The following is a 21225-nucleotide window of genomic DNA, read 5'->3' on the forward strand; positions in this document are numbered from 1 at the left end:
AAACCAGCTCTACAGAAAATACTTGAAAGAATCCTCCATGCTGAAGAAAAGGAAAAGCACACATATAAGGAACCTAGAAAAAAACAAGCAATACTCAAATACTAGTTAACACAAGAGAGCAAAGGTAGAACGGGAAACACACACACAAAAAAAGGCAAACATAAATACACACCTTTCAATAATATCTCTTAATATTAATGACCTCAATGCCCCAACCAAAAGACATAGGTTTGCCGACTTGGTTAAAGCGCAGGATCCTACAATTTGTTGTCTCCAAGAAACTCACCTTTCTACAAAGGGTGGACACTATCTTAGGGTGAAAGGTTGGAAAACGGTGTTTCAAGCAAATGAGCCTAGAAAATAAGCAGGGGTTGCTATCCTAATATCTGACAAGGTAGACTTCAGTCCAACATTAGTCAAGAAAGATAAGGACAGACACTTTATATTGATTAAGGGCACAGTCCAACAGGAGGACATTACAATCCTAAACATATATGCACCTAACATGGGGGCTCCCAAATTCATCAAACAAACACTATTAGAACTAAGGTCGCAGATAACACCAAACACAGTGGTGGTGGGTGACTTTAACACCCCACTCTCATCAATTGACAGGTCATCCAGGGAAAAAATAAACAGAGACATCTGGACTAAATGAGGTCATAGAAGGAATGGACCTAACAGATATATACAGAACATTTCATCCAAATGCTGCCGAATATACATTCTTTTCAGCAGCACATGGAACATTCTCTAAAATAGATCATATATTAGGACACAAAGCAAATCTTAACGAATTGGGGGTGAGTGTGGAGTGCGCCCGGCTACTCTAAATGTTGTAGTGTGTTTGGATAGGCTTTTAAATTTGCTTCTGCGACCACTATCCATGTGACAACCCAGGGAAATGATTCTTGGATCTGACTTGCCAAATCTGACTCCCAAAGAGTAGTGAATATCCATTTGAAGGTCCATATATATTAATGAGCAAGAGGGTGTTGAACTGCATTCTCTGTAATTGTAATTGCATTAACATTTATAGCAAATTCTGATATAATTTCATGCATCATTGAAAACCAGTTATTTGTACATGTTGCAATTTTGACTCATAAAAACTGAACATTTGCTTTATATTTCTTTTTTTTAAGGAGGGAAATATACAATGAATAGAATATAATAAGGTCACTGAAATTATCACTTACGAAAAATATTTCTTTTTAATCCAGGAGGACTTATTAAATATGAAATGTTTGCTTTACTTAGTTTAGTTTTTTTTACTGGGTTGGTATTCTTGTTAAAATTCACAAGTCTAGCTATTTGACTATGACATAAGAAGTTTGTCCAAATAATTAGAGACATATTTGCTCATGGGTAATTAAAGTTTCAGAGTGGAAAGAATTAAAAGATTATATAAGAGGCAATAAGTAACAAAAAAAAAACTCAGGAAAATTGAAATAACTACTTGCATTCTATCTGACAACAATGGAATTAAACGACAAATTAATAGCAAGAAAGGCTATAGAGCATACATAAAATCATGGAAACTAAACAATACACTACTAAATGATGAATGGGTCAATGAAGAAATCAAGAAGGAAATCAAAAAATTTACACAGTCAAATGATAATGAGAACACAACATACCAAAATCTCTGGGACACAATGAAGGCAGTTCTAAGAGGTAAATTTATAGCTTTAAGTGCCTATATTAAGAAATTAGAAAGGTCGCATGTAAACGACCTAATGCTTCATCTTAAAGCCTTGGAAAAATAAGAACAAAGCAAACCAAAACTCTGTAGACGGGAAGAAATAATAAAGATTAGGGCATAAATTAATGAAATAGAAACCAAAAAATAATCCAAATAATTAAAGCAAATAGAACATTATTTGATGACCAGGTAAGAAATTAGGGCCTTCTTACATTAGCAAAGCAAAACTAATAGGATACAAAACTGAACATGCAAAACCTCTTGGACAACATTAATTGTTCAAATTTACGAGTCATATCCACTGGGAATAATAAAAGCTATAAGATAAAGGCAAATTAAATGCATTTGATAAAATTAGAAAATAAAAATTCCAATGTTTTGGAAACATATACACACTCAAGTATAGGAGTGTGATGGTTAAGTTTTGTGTCAATTTGATCTGTTTAGAAATCCATAGATATCACCAGTCAATAGGTCTCTGAGATTTCTTCCAGAGAGGATCGACTAAAGGACAAATCCTTCCCCAGTGTGAGCCTTTTCCCCAGAGTAGGAAGCTCCTTGGGGTCAGGGGATGAGGGAAGGGTTGGTAAGGAAGCTCAGGGAAGGAAAATATCTCCTCCCACCTGGCTGTTTTCTGCTTGCTACTTGCTGTTATGCTTGCTGCTTTCCAGCATTGACTGAAGAGCAGTGACTCTCCAGGAAGCCTTCAGGCCTTCAGTGCTGGATTGGGACTTCTGAGGCATTCAGCTTTGTGGACTGAGCAGCTATTAGGTTCCTTGAGTCTCAGGTCTGCAATCTGCTATTGTTGGACTGCTGTAAGATAATCCAGTGACTTTTCTTTTAATACAATTCATTCTATCAGTTTTGTTCCTCTAGAGAACCCTGATTAATACAGATTGTGATACCCGAAGTGGTTCTAGAAAAGCATAATATTAAGGATGGATTTCCCTAGTGGGTTTGGTACTCTCTGGAATTGGCTCTCCAACTTCATTGCTACTAAAGGCTCTACTGGTAATAAAGAGAGCATTTTTACTGGTAATAAGGAGGGCACTAATAATCTATTGTGTACGCTATTTAAAGAACTCCATGAGATAGATGCATCGGGTGATCTTGAATCATATAGTGTGAAGAGTAAGGAATTTAGTAACTCTGAATCTATAACTTTTGAATATTTGTGGAAATATAAGTTGAATTATGATTCTGGTTGTTTACTTCTAGCATCTATGGATAAACTATTAAAGGAAAACCACAAGCTCAGAAAGGAAATTTCCCAGCTTATGACCTACATACATGATCTGGCAGCTTTGAAGGGTGCCCTTGAGGAGAGTTTCCTCTCTAGACAGAAGAGGGCTCAAATTTCAGAAAAACAAACCCAAGTTCTCATTATAAGATTGGATAACTTGCAACATAAATGTAAGGTTCAGGAGTTACCAAGACCACAGAGACCACTCTGAGGCAAAGATGAAAACTTTTATTTGGGAAAAATACAAGCTTCCAGGACTGACTCTCAAGTGCAGAGCACAGTCAACTTGAGATTACAGATAGTGGGCTATGTAGGGCCCTTCAGTTGGGGGAAGGGGAGGAAGGGAAAGAATTCCTTTGTTTTATACATTAGCCATTTCAAATAGCTAGGGTGTGAGACCAGAAGTGACCAGGTGACCTTGGAGAAAGGAGGCAGTAAACCTATATCTAGGGTATTGTTCAGCAAGGAAGGGATAGTGGCTGGGAGGTTCCTTGAGGAATGTGTATAACCTACTTCCTTATGACTCTAACCCTCCTGCTGTCCTCAGTGACTCCATTTTTGGGAGCCTTTCTTGACATAACATTCCAGCCTTTTGTTAATGATAAGAGACAAAAGTTAATTTTTTTTTTCCTGTTGACCATAAGGGATAATGAATTATTATGGGAGAGGCTGGATAATTCAGTTGATGGGTCCCTTCAGGGAAGGTAATGAGGGGGAAGTTTTGTGGTAGCTAGAGGTGGCAGAGTGGTGACATTGATAACACCAGTGTACTATGTTGGTTCTGAATGAAACATAGACTTCTCTTGTACCATCCTCATACTGAGCTGGCTTCAGGACACTTGGTAGCAGACACTTTTTATAGAGAAGGTAAAGTAGATGTGCTCTGTGCACCCATGAGTAGACAAAGGGGAGAATAAATGAACTTGTTACCTTGGTCTATAGCTTTGACATCAAAACACCAGGTGTAAATGGAGGATTCAAATTCAGAGGCAAGGGATACAGGGCTTGGGGCAAGACACAAGAGAAAGAGGGGTATTTGGGAATCAGGGGAAGAGTAGGAATAGAAGAGAGTTTAAGTTTCAGAGTGTCCATTGGGGTGGTAGTGTACTTAGGGGAAGGGCTAAGGAAGGAGGGCCTGAGGAATAGCTCTGATTCTGATTCTGGTTAAAGCATGTGGAAAGAGCTGAAGTCAGGGTAGGTGAAGTTAAGCAGACATAGGATGTGGGAGAAAGCATGAGTTAACTAATGAGTTAATGTTATAATTTGTAAGTCCGCATCAGACAGTGGAGCCTATTAGTCTGACTCATTGTTTATACTGTAGTTATATTTTTCTCACTGGGTGATTAAGACCATGTAGTCTGCCAGCATAAACTAACTGTATATTTTGGAGGTCAATAATGGCACTATAAGAGAGACTTTTAGGGTCCTGTGAGGCATTCTATGACTCTCAGCATTGTCATCTGCTAGGATTAGTCAAGTTCCAGATACACATCTCTGGGTCTCCATATCCTCTCTGATAAAGAAGACAGGTAACTTACCAGAAGCTAGAAGTTAGTACTGTCCCATCATCTCCTGTGATCTTCTGACCCAGGAGCAGGAAACAAAATATTGGTTATCCCTTTAACTCCAGTGTTTCCAATTAACTTTGGTTTTTACATATTATTGTTAATCACTCAGAGAGACTGTACATATCTGATTAGCAAAACAGATTAGTTAAAAAGGGTGCAGAACATATCTGGTTATCACCGAGACCTGGTTAGAGAATGACACAATAGTTTAAAAGCATTTTGATTAATATTTAAGTTTAGTTATCAGGTGACAATGTAGGCTATATTTGGAACATAGAAAACATAGCATTCTATCTTTTAATTATCTGTCAGTTATAAGTATATGCAGAACATTTTAGTAGCCCTGAAAACAATATATTATCAATAACTTTAGGCAATTGATTTTAATCTAGAAATTATTTGCTGAGAAAAGACAAAACAGTATAAAAACTTAGCACCTGTGTTTGAAAACAACTTTGGCTAGTCTGTGTTATGGGGTCTTGTGTAGTACAAGTAAGACCATCGACTTATGGAATGTGAGGCAAAGTTTTATTGGATAAAAATGAATGAAAAGGAGAAAGATCAGATAGTCTGGTATACCAAGTCTGCTCCCCAGAGGGCATCTCAGGGAGATACTGTTCAGAGTGTCAGCTTTTATTGGAAATAACCACATGATGTTAGAAAAAATAGCATAGGAGTTAAACCATAAATCATAATTTACGTGTAACAGTTACAGCTATAAAAGTAAGAAAAACAAAAAACAACAAACAAACAAACAAAAAAAACCCCAAAAACTTGCAAAGAGATGTGTTGATCAGTTACAGGAAGCACCACCTGGGGGCTGCAAGGTAGGCCTGTGACCAGGAGTCCTGATTATCTGAAGGAGTTTGCTCAACATTACAGGCCCCAGGAAATGCTATTCATTCCTGCAGAGCCTCTTGTTTACCTGCTATTAGAAAAGCCTCCTGTTTGTCTACCGTCAACACAGCCTCCAGATTTCTATATTTCTCTAGGCTATATAAAAAGAAATTTGGAGAAATATAACATTTTGTTCTGGGGTCCAGCCATGGCTTGAAGGAGGGTCCCCGAAGAAAGGTGTGAAAGGAAGCGGCACAATAATGACTCAAAGTCAAGTTCTGGTGCAAGCTGACAGGCTAATGCTGAAGGCAGCTGAATTTTTCCATCTCTCTCTATCTGCCTCCTTTTCTGTTTCTATTTTATTCCTTTTTCTCTTTTTTTTTTCTTTTTCTCTGTTCTCTGTTTTCCCCTGTTTCTATGCTTCCATGCTTCTATGCTTCTCTGCTGCCACAGCTCTTAGCCTCAGTCTTTTATTTTCTCACCATGTCATGTAAGAGCAAACTTCAAGAAAGGTACAGTTTCACCAAATTCATAGAAACTTTTTGTTATTCCTTTACATCAAACAATCCCATAATTATTCACCTCAAGTAAAGTCATCAGGCCCCTATAATGATTAACTGTTTGCACATTTTCCCCATGTATGTGTGGTCAAGCACTTGTGATTTCATGAACTTCTACTTTTAATTACTATATTAAAGGTGAGAGGCAAAATAACTGCAAATGGGGGTTCCTATCATTAATCACTGATTCAGTAGATCCATTTATCCTTTAATCATTTATTTTGAATTTTCCTTTTCATGACCCTCCAATACTTGGACTTTGATCCCCCCAATTGAACTCTTGATGACTTCGGTTATTTTTCTATAAGGATTCTTGGTAAAGAGTCATAGTTTGCTGCAATTGCCACCATTTGGAAAAATTAGTCATTGAACAATTTTTACATTGTTCCAGGAGTTTCATTGTTTCCTCCTAAGTGTACTGTACTCCATGCCTGAATTTAATTAAGGCCTTTAAGGAAAACAATTATCTCTGACCCACTTTCTTGTTTTTCCAATTCTATGCCAGAGCCTCTTTCAGATACATTGACCAACACTTCACTAATACAAATTTTTACTGGAAAAGTAAACTTAGAGATTGGGACACCAAGTGAAAGACAGAAAAAGACAAACACTATACAGAAAACCACAGATATCTGTAGTGTAGCGAGGCAAAGATTTTTTTTTTTTTTCTATACAGGGACCACTTTGGACTTCAAGGAAGAGACAGCTGGAATGAAACTGTGTCATGCAGCTCTTCAGCACTCGATTCCTCATGATCCTGAAATGGCATGCTTGCCTTCTTTGGCAATTTTGTTCTCTTTACAGTCTGCACAGCAATGTACGTACCAATTACCCCCAAAATTGGAAGTAGAATAGCAATTTAAGATTATTTTTCTAGGGCAGGAAACATGTTTTAAATATCAATATCTATATAAGCAATGAACTTAAGATACCATAAATAAGACAATTAATTAAGTGAAATCTTAACTGAAACTGATTATACATAGTTCAAGAATAAAATAAAATTTGTCATTGTTGTTACATTAAAGACAATATGGCAGACACAAAGTAATTTTTTTGTACTTGTTATTTAAATTTTTATTGATTTATTTGAAAGAGAGAGAGAGAGAAAGAGGCAGATAGAGATAGAATGTGTACACCATAGCCTCTAGCCACTGGAGACAAACTCCAGATGCCTCCAACACCTTGAGCATTGGCTTCTGTGGGTTCACTGGGGAATTCAATATAGGTCCTTTGGATTTGCAAACAAGTGCCTTAACCCCTAAGCCATCTTTCCAGCCCTGAAAAAGTAATTTCTTAAATAAGTACATTTTATCATTAAACAATTTTAAGGTTTAACTAAAGAAATATTTATGACTATTACATGAATCTTAGACAAACTATATTAATGTTGTTTGTTTACAGTGGATTTTCCTTAGACATGGGGAGGTTTTTCAGTTTTCCTAAGAACAAAGTCCAAATAAGCCACTTTTCATAATACTTAGATTATAACCACAGTGATAATCATCCAGCAAAACCAGCATGAACTGCTACGTCCAAGGCGACCTCGCCTGTGTAGCAAAGATGCCTCTACACTGGAAGAGAGCTGAGGACAGAGGGCCAGCACTCCTCGGAGGGATGCCCCCGGTGACCCCTTGACAGTCGGTTACTGTAATGGTTCCTGCTGCCCATAAGAAGTCACAAAGACCCGATTGCTGGCGCCAATGGGCTGTTTTCTGTGCTCTGTTTCTTTCCTGCTTCCTTCTAGTTGTTTGTCTAAGAACAGCTAATTCAACACTTACTAGTAATCATGCACACAATCAGAGTACAAGAAACAATCTAAGCATTGAATGTGCCCCTCCTATAATTAGGGCAATGGAGGGAATGTATAACTCTACTAAGAATAAAAAATTAACTTTAGGACAATTTTTTGATGGTGTAGAGCAAAAACAGCTTATGATGTTTGAAGAGCCTGAGAATATGAACGTAGAAATGTTGATCGGTAATGTTCATAAGAAGCATGACAGTTCTGCAGAAAAGGAGTTACAAAGCTTAGGCATTCCCACCAGGAAACTTCCTGGGGGATATGTGCAGTACTTGATCAAGGGCAGATGGTGGACACCACCGAAGTGGACTCCTAGAGCTGAAAACTACTTAGATCCACTCCCCTATGAGGGAGGATATGATAAATTCGGTAATAGATGGGTGAATAATGAAGGAAAAAGGAGGCTATGGCATTCTCTTCCATTTATGGAATGCTTAGCAAGGAAGCGTAAGCCTTGGTGTTTATACAATAAACAAGTAAGAAGGAAATTTCTGGAAAGTATTACACCAGCCTTAAAATATTGGTGGTCTTTTGGATGGAAACACTTTTATAATGAATATGAGGATTATATAAATGATTTAATAAGTGAAAAAAAGATGGTTTGAGACAGTCCTTGGGGCATGACAGTCCTTGGGGCATGACAGTCCTTGGGGTATAAGAAATAAGTAACCTGGGCTGGAGAGATGGCTCAGCGGTTAAGCACTTGCCTGTGAAGCCTAAGGACCCTGGTTCGAGGCTCGATTCTCCAGGACCCACGTTAGCCAGATGCACAAGGGGGCACATGCATCTGGAGTTCGTTTGCAGCGGCTGGAAGCCCTGGCGTGCCCATTCTTTCTCTCTCTGCCTCTTTCTCTCTCTGTCTCTCTCAAGGAAATAAATAAAAATGAACAAAAAATTAAAAAAAAAAAAAAAGAAATAAGTAACCTGTTATTCACCTTACACCTTTTGCCCTAGTTTCTGTTCATATAATGTTGTGGTCAATGGTGCGAGATGTGCTTCTCAGAAAATGGGTACATTTCCTGCCTGATAAACACTACATGTATAGAATAGAACAATACTTAAGATTGTTTAGATTAATAATTCTTAAGATCACTTGTTCAATCTGTATAAAACCTTGATGAAAACTCCAGTAAATCGCAGCAGCATATTCAACTTAGAGTGTGTCTGTCTGTCATTTCCTCACCAATTCTCCTTGAGCCTTCGCCTTTGTTCTCCCTTGGTCCTGATCTCCCTGAGAGTCAGTCCGTGGCAGGTGGCGCCCAAACAGGGACCTGAAGGACAGGTAAGCTTTCTTTCTCTCTTTCCTCAGAACTTAGGATCGGCTCTCACCCGGGAACTGCAGTCCCGCTGGTAAAGGATCACCGGTTAAGAGTGAGTAATCATAAGGAAATCATGGGGCATTCAATGAGTAAAAATAAAAAGATGTTGGGGTCATGGTACAGCGCATGTTGGCAAAAAATGGGTTTTATGTGTCCACAAAAGTTCGTGGAAGAAGGTGCCATGACCTATGAGGATTGGAAACGAGTGGGACATGAAATGCGTAGGTACATCCAAAGAACTAATCTTGTCTTTAAACAATTGGCTTGGGAAAATGCTAATGCGCTGTGCTAGGATTTAATCAGACCCATAAGAAAGACAGGACAAATACAGGATTACATTAAAGCCTGTTTGGATGCCTCACCAGTGGTGGTACAGGGAATGGCCTACGCTGCAGCCATGAAGGGACAGAGATTCAGCGCCTATGTAAAAAAGACTTATGGGGGAGGAAAAGCCTCCCCACAAGGACCTGGTCCTGTATGTTTCAAATGTAATAAGGCAGGACATCTGCAGAAGGACTGCAGACAACAAAATTCAGGCCCCAATAACAAGGGACCTGCTCCTGGATTATGTCCCAGGTGCAAGAAAGGAAAGCATTGGAAAAATGAATGTAAGTCTAAGTTCCATAAGGATGGGACCCCCCTGAATGGGGAAGAAAAAGAGGAAAATGAGTCAAAAAACTAGGAGGAAGGCAAGCTCCTAGCCCAGAACAAAAGGGAGCTCTCCCTCAAGAGCAGAAGGAATTAAAACTAGATCCTCTTGCTCCAGAGTTTACTATTCATCAACTTCCTAGGGCTACGCCAGGGAGTGCAGGGCTAGACCTTACAAGTAGTAAAGACATGATTATCTCTAAATGGGATGGAATAACATTAGTCCCTACAGCTGTTTCAGGACAATTATTGCCTCAAACAGTTGGACTGATTATTGGAAGGAGTTCTAATTATCAAAAGAACTTTGAAGTCCTGCCAGGTGTTATAGATGCTGATTCTCAGAATGATATAAAGATCATGGTCAGACCATTATCAGAGACAATTCAAATACATAAAGGACAAAGAATAGCACAGTTATTACTGCTACCCTATGTTAACTTACCTAATCCTATCCTGAAGAAGGAAAGGGATATGGGTCAGTTTGGCTCCACAGATGTGGTGGCCTGGGTACAGGAACTAAATGAAAGGCCCTTTAAGGTTATTACAATAAATGGAAGAAAATTTAAAGGACTTTTAGATACCAGGGCTGATAGGACATACATTTCAGCCTCTGACTGGCCTTCAAGTTGGCCTGTGCATAAAACAGGATCGTCATTGTTGGGCCTGGGCTCGGCCTCTGGAGTCATGCAGAGTACAGCCCTGCTAATGTGGGAGGATGAAGGAAAATCGGGTTATATACAACCTTATGTTTTACCCTCCCTGCCTTTTTCTCTCTGGGGTAGGGACATGTTAGAAAACATGGATCTAAGACTGGTTACAGCTGAACATTTGAGCAAACAGCATTTTATATAGGGGCCACTGCAGAAAATTTATTTGCAGATAAGATTAAATGGTTAACGACTGAACCTGTGTGGGTTAGTCAGTGGCCCCTTACTCAGGGAAAGTTACAGGCTCTGGAGCAATTAGTTCAAGAACAATTAGAAAGAGGGCACATTATAGAATCCAATAGCCCATGGAATACTCCAGTTTTTGTTATAAAAAAGAAATCTGGCAAATGGAGACTATTACAAGACCTGAGAGCTGTTAATACTGTTATGGAAGATATGGTGGCATTACAGCCAGGCCTCCCTTCTCCGGTAGCAGTTCCAGAGGGCTGGCAAATAATTATCATAGATTTACAAGATTGCTTTTTTACTATACAGCTAAATCCTGCAGACAGCCCATGTTTTGCATTTAGTGTGCCATCACCTAATTTTCAGAGGCCCTATAAGAGATATCAGTGGAAAACATTGCCTCAAGGTATGAAGAATAGCCCCACCTTATGCCAAAAATTTGTGGATCAGGCATTGAAATTGAAAGGAAAAAACATTCTACAGCTTATATAATACATTATATGGATGATATTTTGTTAGCACACCCTAATAGGAAGACACTAGAAAACTTACTTGAAGATACCATAGCACAGTTAACTGCTCATGGTTTAATTATAGCACCTGGAAAAATACAAAGGAATAAGCCATTAAGTTATTTAGGACAATGGATTCATAATGATTATATTCAAACACAGAAAGTTACCATCAGAAGGGATAAGTTAAAAACTTTAAATGATTTTCAAAAATTATTGGGAGACATTAATTGGATTCGTCCACATTTGAAAATAACCACCGGAGCTTTAAGCCCTCTTTTTAGCACTTTGCATGGGGATCCTGATCCAAAGTCATCAAGCATTAAAAGTATTGGAATTAGTGGAAGACGCTCTTACTGCTGCCAAGGTGAAGCAAATATCTTATAATTTAGTTTGGCATTTGCTCATTTTTGCTACCCCTTATACACCCACTGCTTGCTTATGGCAGCATGGGGTATTGGAATGGTTGCATTTACCACATGCACAAACAAAAATGCTTGCAGACTACCCATTTATGTGTTCTTTGTTAATTGTTAAAGGTAGGCAAAGATCCAAAGAGTTATTTGGAAAAGAGCCACAAATTCTCATTACCCCATATAATAAGAGTCAGGTAGAACAGTTAATGCAGAATAATGAAGATTGGATTTTGACTCTACAGGGTTATACAGGACAAATTATGTATCATTATCCAAAACATCCTATTATAGAATTTACAAAATCTGTAGAATTTATCTTCCCTCGCTTTTGCTCTTTAGAGCCACTTGAGCAGGCTTTGGTTGTTTTTACAGATGGGTCTTCAACAGAAAGAGCTATGGTTTATGTACCTAAAAGTGAGCCTTTGGTAGAGGAAACAGGCCAGACATCCGCTCAACAGGCAGAAATTAGAACAGTAATTTTAACATTTAAAAATTTCTCTCAACCTTTTAATTTGTACTCAGATTCAAAGTATGTAGTGAATTTGTTTCCAGCAGTAGACACTGCCCTTTTAGCAGGGAACTCCACAATTTTACCTTTGTTAAAAGGTTTACAGAACTTAATTCATTTAAGAAAAGAAAAGTTCTATGTTGGCCACATTAGGGGCCATTCAAATTTGCCAGGACCTCTGGCTTATGGAAATGCTATGGCAGATATGCTGACTAGGTCAGCTGTCTGTACAGTGGTAGAAGCACAAGAAAGTCATAGAATTCATCATCAGAATGCCTTAGCTTTAAAGAGAATGTTTAATATTACTAGGGAACAAGCCAGGCAAATAGTTAAACAATGTGGACATTGTCCCCCAGTCCACCACCCGCTAAAATTTGGAATTAATCCCAGGGGATTAAAGCCCAATGTTTTATGGCAAATGGATGTCACGCACTTACAATCCTTCGGAAAAATGGGCTATGTACATGTGACTATAGATACTTTCTCTCATTTTATTTTTGCTACTGCAAGGACAGGAGAAGCAGTCAAAGATGTAATACAACATTTAACTCAATGTTTTCAGGTAATGGGAATTCCTTCACAAATAAAAACAGACAATGGTCCGGCATACACATCAAAAGCTTTTAATGATTTTTGCTTGCAGTGGAAAATTGTTCATACTACAGGAATTCCTTATAACCCTCAAGGACAAGCTATAATTGAGAGAGCTCACCAAATTTTGAAATTACAAATTGGAAAGCTGCAAGCTGCTAATAAACATTTTTCTCCTCATCATATTCTTTCCCACAGTCTGTTTGTTATAAATCATCTAAATACAAATGAGCAAAAGAAAACTCCAGCAATGTTACATTGGTCTCAAGAGCCTTCGGCTCCATTACCAAAAGTGCTTTGGAAAGATTTGCTGACCAGTTCCTGGAAAGGACCGGATGTTTTAATAACCTCGGGACGAGGGTATGCTTGTGTTTTCCCACAGGATGCGGACTCTCCCATCTGGATCCCTGACAGGCTTGTCCGACCACACTTTACGCAGGCGCAGGAGACGGCTAAAGAGGAACAACAAACAGCTGCTCCGACAGATGGAGAAACTGAAACTAAAAATGACACGGGGACATGATTTGACATGGACGAAGATAAGAACTCTCACTCGAGAAGCAAAAGAATTAATAATTGCCGGAGACGGCAAGCATGCCATTTCAGGATCATGAGGAATCAAGCGCTGAAGAGCTGCTTGACACAGTTCCAGCCCAGCTGTCTCTTCCTTGAAGTCCGATGTGGCCCCTCTATAGAAAAATCTTTGGCTCTCTACGCCACAGCAATATGTGGTTTTCTGTATAATGTTTGTCTTTCTCTGTCTTTCACTTGGTGTCCCAATCTCTAAGTTTACTTTTCCAGTAAAAATTGTTGTCTGTAAAGTGTTGGTCAATGTATCTGAAAGAGGCTCTGGCATAGAATTGGAAAAACAAGAAAATGGGTCAAAGATAATTGTTTTCTTTAAAGGCCTTAAAGAAAGTCAGGCGTGGAGTACAGTAAACTTAGGAGGAAACAATGAACCTCCTGGAACAACGTCAACATTGTTATATGACTAATTCTTCTAAATGGTGGCAATTGCAATCAACTCTTTACCAGGAATCCTTACAGAAAAACAACCGAAGTCAGAAATAGTTCAAGGGGGGACCAAAGTCTAAGTATTGGAGGGACGTAAAAAGGAAACTTCAAAATAAATAATTAAAGGATAAATGCATCTGTTGGATCAGTGATTAATGATGGGAAGCCCCATTTGTGGTTGTTTTGCCTCTCACCTTTAATAAAGTAATTGAAAGTAGAAGTCCAGGAAATCACAAGTGCTTGACCGCACATACATGGGGAAAATGTAAAAACAGTTAATCATTACAGGGGCCTGACGACTTTACTTGAGGTAAATAATTATGGGATTGTTTGATGATAAGGAATAACAAAAAGTTTCTGTGAATTCTGTAAAATTGTACCTTTCTTGAAGTTTGTTCTTGCATGACGTGATCAGAAAATAAAAGACTGAGGCTAAGAGCTGTGGCAGGAAGAGAAAAAGAGAGAAAGAAAAAGATAGAAAAACTCAGCTGCCTTCAGCATTAGCCTGTCAGCTTGCACCAGAACTTGACTTCGAGTCGTTATTTCGCTGCTCCCTTTCACACCTCTCTTCGGGGACCCTCCTTCAAGCCAGGGCTGGACCCCGGCAAGTGGCGCCCGAACAGGGACCTGAATTGAGGTAAGTCGAGGCTCAGTTAGGGACGGATCTCACCCAGGGACCTGCAGACCCCCTGGTCAAAGAGTAAGGCTGGGAAAAGGGGTGAGTAATCAAAGAAAACATGGGACAGGCAGAATCTAAGGAAAGACAGATGTACATTAAGATACTGAGAAAGATGCTAAGGAATAAAGGAATAGAATTTAAGAAAAATAATCTCATAGAATTTATTCAATTTATACAAAAAGTAAGCCCCTGGTTTCCAGAGGAGGGGACATTAGACCTGGACAACTGGCAGAATGTAGGAAAGGATCTCAAGAAATGGCTCTTTGTTAATGATGATGATGAGGTTCCTGAGAATGCTGTCACCCTATGGGTTATGATCAAACAAGCTTTAAGAAATGATTTAGCTGCAGATTTGCCTGACTCAACATCTACAAAGTCAGAAAAAAGTACAAAATCCACTATCTATGAAACTCTAAAGTTGTCAGATGCTGAGGCTCTACCCTTGCTGCCCAGAGTTAGAACTGCCTCTCAAAACAAACACGAGGTGCAGCTTGCCCAGGCATCAGACATAGGTACCTCAGATGATGAATCATTGGATTCTGAAGAAGAAGTTGAACTAGAGGATGAGGCTGCTAAGTATCATAATCCTGACTGGCCTCCACCTAAGAGCTCTACTAATAAGCCTCCTAAAGCCAGGCCAAAGAGGAAACCTCCAAACCTAGGGAGAACTTCTTGCTTAATGGCTGCAGCCCGAGAAGCTGCCATGAAGGGGGAGAAGTTGCTCACTGTTTCCCTGTGATTTTCCCCAAGCATGCAGATGAGGTTAAAAATCCACAAGCCCATGGAATACACCTATTTTTATTATAAAAAAGAAATCAGGAAAATGCAGATTATTGCAGGACCTAAGAAAAATAAATGCCACTATGGAGACCATGGGGGCTTTACAACCAGGCCTCCCTAGTCCAGTTGCTATACCTGTAGATTTTAGTCTTGTTGTAATTGATTTGCAAGACTGCTTCTTTACCATCCCCCTGAGTCCTCAAGATTGTAAACGTTTTACATTTAGTGTTCCCTCAGTAAACTTACAAAGACCCTTTTTGAGATATCATTGGAAAGTACTACCTCAGGGGATGAAAAATTCACCTACTCTATGTCAGAAATTTGTGGATATGGCCTTGCAAGCCATTAGGAAAAATTACAAATCTTCTATGATCATTCACTATATGGATGATATTTTAATTGCAGATAGAGATAGGGGAGTCTTACAAAATCTATTACAAGAGATGATTTCTACCCTAGCTTTTTATGGTTTGAAGGTAGCCCCTGAAAAGATTCAAATAACACCCCCTTATAATTATTTAGGGAGAATTATAAAAAGTGATGCTGTAGCCCATCAACCCTTAAAATTAGATCTGTCACACTTACATACCTTAAATGATTTTCAAAAAATTCTAGGAAAAATAAATTGGGTGCGTCCCTTTTTGAGACTAACCACAGCTGATTTGAAGCCTCTGTTTGATATCTTAAAGGGAGACAGTAACCCCAGATCTCCCAGAGAATTAACTCCTGAAGCTAATGAAGCTTTAAATTTGGTTCACAATGCTCTAAATCAGCAACAGTTAAGACGATATGTTAGAAATTCTAAATGTCAATTGATCATTCTAGCCACTAAACATATGCCTACGGGGGTGATTTGGCAGGAGGGGCCTCTAGAATGGGTACATTTGCCCTCAAGCCCCAAGAAGATCCTATCTCATTACTCCTTGTTAATTACTCAAATTATAATGAAGGCAAGAAAAAGGTTAAGAGAAATATTGGGTAAAGATTTTGAGGAAATTTTTATACCTTATAATAATGAACAATTCAATTGGCTGCTTAACTTTTCTGAGGAATGGCAGATTGCATTAATTGCTTACCCAGGCCAAATTCTTTTCCATTTACCCCAGCACCCACTTTTACAGTTCCTATCACGCCAAAAAATTATTTTTCCCTCAAATTATTCTCAGACCCTATAGAAGGTGCTATTGTAATTTTTACTGATGGTTCCTCTAATGGGAAGGCTGCACTCGTGACTCCCACAGAAATAAAAGTGGAACAGACTTCCTTTTCTTCCGCACAAAAAACTGAAATTTATGCAGTTATTATGGCCTTTAAAGTTCTTATGAATATTTCCTTTAACCTTTACACTGATTCTCACTTTGTGTCAAGACTATTTCCTGTTATTGAAACTGCAATGATAAATGATGATCGTACTCAAATTAATAATTTGCTCATCCAGTTACAGAATTTGGTACAAATCAGGACTCAACCTTACTATGTGTGCCATATTAGAGCTCATACTGTCCTTCCAGGTCCTCTCAGTGAAGGAAATGCATATGCTGACTCTCTGACGAGAGTTATGACATTATTAGATCCTGTTGCTGAGGCTACTCAATCCCATGCCCTCCACCATCAAAACTCACAAGCACTACGTTTGCAATTTGGAATTTCTAGAGAGACTGCCAGGCAGATTATTAAAAATTGCAAAGTCTGTCCTCAGTCATTTCCCTCCCTTCCAATGGGAGTTAATCCCAGAGGGCTCATAGCTGGAAACTTATGGCAAATGGATGTTACTCACTATGCCCCTTTTGGAAAATTAACTTTTGTACATGTAACTGTAGATACCTTTTCCCATCTTGTAATGGCAACAGCTCGGACTGGGGAAGCATATAAAGATGTAGTCCAGCACCTTTTCCACTGTTTTTCTATTGCTGGGATGCCTCAACACTTACAAACGGATAATGCTCCTGCTTATACTAGTAAAGCTTTTAAAACTTTTTGCCTGCAGTTTTCCATTAAACATACTACAGGAATCCCTTACAATCCACAAGGACAAGCTATTATAGAGAGAACTCATCAACAGCTTAAGGGTCAAATTGAAAAACTCCGCTCTGGGGATTTCCCCTATTCCTCTCCTCATCACTTATTAAATCATGCCTTATTTACACTTAATTTTCTTAATAAAGATAGTAAAGGTCATTCTGCTATTGAAAGGCATTGGGAAGCTTCTGATTGTAATATTAAACCATTAGTCATGTGGAAGGATCTTTTGACCTCTACATGGAAGGGGCCAGACCCCCTTTTAACATCAGGGCGAGGCTATGCTTGTGTTTTTCCACAGGATGCCGAGTCACCAATCTGGATTCCTGACAGGCTCATTCGGCCTTTCAGGGCCTCCAGCTCTGAGTCTGAAAAGAAAGAGCAGACCGTGCCGCCGTCCACGGCGCCTTCCTGTGACACCAATTCATCAAACTAAAATCACGGCATCGGCTCCGACTCCAGCTTCCGCAGAGGAGATGGAAGAAAGTACTTTGACTACAGCTTTCGTCCACTTTCAGCTTTCACCTCAACAGCAACAGCGTGTTCCTAGATCAGCAGCAACTCGCAGCGGTGTGATGCCATCCTGGGGACAACTCAAGGCGCTGGCTGAAGGAGCTCACTCCTTGGTGGCTGCAGCTCATCTACCGCCCTCGGCGCCGAATCTGTTTGTTGCTATGCTTTCACTTTTGGCTGCTGAGGTATGGTGTCTCTCGCTCTTTCCTGTTGTTGCTACAGATATGTCCTATTGGGCCTATCTTCCAGACCCTCCAATGTTTCATCCTGCTACTTGGGATTTTGGACCTATTAAGGTCACTACTAATAACACCAATTTATTGGGAGGAGAAAGTAATTCTTATTTGAAACAAAAGACTAAATACAATTTTAGTTATACAGACATGTCAGACATTCTTCCTGTTTGCTTCTCTATTAATAAGGATATGTCTGGCTGTGTTCCTTTGGCTGAACATCAATTAATTGCTGACTCCCCTACTCCTCCTACTAATACCCGAGGGGATGATGGACAGGAGCAACGAGATGTATGGTTCCTTAAGTTATATCTCCCAAAAATGTATAATGCTTCTGCTTACGAGATAGAGCCTACAGCCTTGCCCAAAAAGTTACCTGCTTGTCAAAACAGTACAGATTTAGATTCCATTTGGGAAAAAAATACCACCCTCAGGGTACCCAAAATGGTTTTCATGTGGTTTTCCTACTAAAACTGTTAAATATTCTCCTTTTAATTCTTCTCTGTCCTTGTTGGATTGGTCAATCAGTAGCCCAGACCATGACTATACACAGACTTTAAAACAAGCAAAATATATACAAGGAGACAATACTATGCCTACTGTTAGGGCAAGTGCTTGGTATAGTCCAGGTTGGGTTGCACCCTCATTTCGTCCTCAAACACGGGGGAAAAAAGGACTTCCCGGTACAATTGGATCTTTTTAGACTGTTTGCAGCCACCCATAAAGTCACTATAATCAGACCCCGGGGGACAGTTATACAAACCTCTGCCCCTGTGACGGCTTGTGTGGCTGCCCCTTTCTCCACTATTCATCCTGGAATGAAGGGCCACTTTTATTTGCAACAAAGTTCTCATGGGATATTTCATGTTTCTTGTTCTAATTGTATTCTCTCTAATTGTATCACGGAACCTTCTAAGGATGTTTTCCTGATTTTACGTCAACCTCCATATGTTATGCTGCCAGTAAATATTACTGGAAATTGGTTTTCTAATCCTGGGATTGAAGCTCTCCATAGAGCTACAGTTCTGATCACACGCCCCAAAAGATTTGTAGCAACTTTAATTTTAGGTATTACAGCCTTAATTGGAATTATTTCAAGTTTTGCTCTCTCAACTACATCCTTGGTAAAAGAAATACATACTGCTAATCATGTTAATCAGCTTTCTAAGAATGTCAGTCTAGCACTTATGATTCAGGAAAATATAGATAGAGGAATACAGGATAGACTCAATGCTTTGGAAGAGGCAGTCCTCTTTATAGGAAATGAAATTGAAAACCTAAAAATTAGACTGTCAGTGCAATGCCACTCATTATTTAAATGGATATGTGTTACTCCACTGCCCTATAATGACTCTGAACATGATTGGTCACAAGTTAAATCCCATCTACAAGGCCTTTGGAACAATTCTCGGCTGACTATGGATATAGATCTTTTACATGAAAAGATCTCAGATATTAGTAATTCTCATGTAGGATCTGCCTCTCTAGAGGAAGTTTCTACAGCCTTTGCTTCTGCAGTTACTGATTTCATTTCCAACACTTCCTGGCGCAATTTATTATTTAACATCTGTATCATTGCTGGTCTTGTTCTTGTTCTTCTTTTTCTTCTCCCAGTCATCTTCAGACAACTCTGCCACTCGCTCTCAGCATTAACTGTGGATGTTCGAGCCATTCAATTAAAACAAAAAGGGGGAGATGCCGGAGACGGCAAGCATGCCATTTCAGATCATGAGGAAGCAAGCGCTGAAGAGCTGCTTGACACAGTTCCAGCCCAGCTGTCTCTTCCTTGAAGTCCAATGTGGCCCCTCTATAGAAAAATCTTTGGCTCTCTACGCCACAGCAATATGTGGTTTTCTGTATAATGTTTGTCTTTCTCTGTCTTTCACTTGGTGTCCCAATCTCTAAGTTTACTTTTCCAGTAAAAATTGTTGTCTGTAAAGTGTTGGTCAATGTATCTGAAAGAGGCTCTGGCATAGAATTGGAAAAACAAGAAAATGGGTCAAAGATAATTGTTTTCTTTAAAGGCCTTAAAGAAAGTCAGGCGTGGAGTACAGTAAACTTAGGAGGAAACAATGAACCTCCTGGAACAACGTCAACATTGTTATATGACTAATTCTTCTAAATGGTGGCAATTGCAATCAACTCTTTACCAGGAATCCTTACAGAAAAACAACCGAAGTCAGAAATAGTTCAAGGGGGGACCAAAGTCTAAGTATTGGAGGGACGTAAAAAGGAAACTTCAAAATAAATAATTAAAGGATAAATGCATCTGTTGGATCAGTGATTAATGATGGGAAGCCCCATTTGTGGTTGTTTTGCCTCTCACCTTTAATAAAGTAATTGAAAGTAGAAGTCCAGGAAATCACAAGTGCTTGACCGCACATACATGGGGAAAATGTAAAAACAGTTAATCATTACAGGGGCCTGACGACTTTACTTGAGGTAAATAATTATGGGATTGTTTGATGATAAGGAATAACAAAAAGTTTCTGTGAATTCTGTAAAATTGTACCTTTCTTGAAGTTTGTTCTTGCATGACGTGATCAGAAAATAAAAGACTGAGGCTAAGAGCTGTGGCAGGAAGAGAAAAAGAGAGAAAGAAAAAGATAGAAAAACTCAGCTGCCTTCAGCATTAGCCTGTCAGCTTGCACCAGAACTTGACTTCGAGTCGTTATTTCGCTGCTCCCTTTCACACCTCTCTTCGGGGACCCTCCTTCAAGCCAGGGCTGGACCCCGGCAAATAATCAGCCAGGGAAAACCCCTGACTGCTTGCATGTATTTTGTGGCATTTTTGTCCCTGCTCTCCGCGCCGGCTGAAGTTCAGGGAATTCCCTATTGGGCATATGTTTCTAACCCCTTTTGTTACAGCCTGTGGTTTGGTTGGATCAGGAGCCTATTAAAATCTTAACCAATGATTCTGTGCACATAGGCGGAGCTCAGGATTCAGAAGTCAGACTGAGTACCTCCTCTTTTATTAACTTTGAGGGCAGAGCAGATTCTTTACCAATCAGCCTTGTGCTCCAAGGACGAGGGGTACCAGTAGGCTGTTTGCGCACCAGCTATTGTAGGAAAAAACCCCCGCAGGGGGGTCCCCCACGCTCTGCCCAGATAAGGCGACACCCCCAAATCACTCACGAGAAGCGGTCTTGATGCAAACTGCAAGAGGATTTTATTCCAAGCGCGCTGGGGCCCACAGTCACACACCTCACAAGGGTAGAGGACTGCAGAGCCCCGAACGCAGGAACAGGGCAGTTTTTATAGGGTTTCTAACAAAGCCTGTGTATTAGACCAATCATTATTTAATATCAGGAGCCCCTGCAGGGTGTTAGCCAGTCAGTTTGTGCCACCCCACAGTTTCTAAGCCAATTAGTTTACTTTGCTCA

General features: G+C 39.6%; 1 protein-coding gene across 1 annotated transcript; it reads left to right on the forward strand.

Annotated features, from left to right (window-relative positions):
* Positions 1 to 14143: 14143 nt before the first annotated feature.
* On the forward strand, positions 14144 to 19567 carry LOC123456693 (pyrin domain-containing protein 3-like). The gene is made up of 3 exons (XM_045140749.1): positions 14144 to 14255; positions 17398 to 17794; positions 19457 to 19567. Exons 2-3 carry the CDS (start codon positions 17399 to 17401, stop codon positions 19493 to 19495), a joined length of 435 nt encoding a protein of 144 aa, XP_044996684.1. The 5' UTR covers positions 14144 to 14255; position 17398; the 3' UTR covers positions 19496 to 19567.
* The last annotated feature ends 1658 nt before the right edge of the window (positions 19568 to 21225 follow it).

Source organism: Jaculus jaculus, chromosome X (genome assembly GCF_020740685.1).
Source record: "Jaculus jaculus isolate mJacJac1 chromosome X, mJacJac1.mat.Y.cur, whole genome shotgun sequence".
NCBI classification, from domain to species: domain Eukaryota; kingdom Metazoa; phylum Chordata; class Mammalia; order Rodentia; family Dipodidae; genus Jaculus; species Jaculus jaculus.

Excerpts from the sequence above, each read along its gene's own strand:
- LOC123456693 (XM_045140749.1), top strand. The coding sequence starts at position 17,399 with ATGCCGAGTCACCAATCTGGATTCCTGACAGGCTCATTCGGCCTTTCA. Across the intron at positions 17,795-19,456 it reads TTTCACTTTTGGCTGCTGAG|TCATCTTCAGACAACTCTGC; the intron begins GTATGGTGTCTC and ends TTCTTCTCCCAG.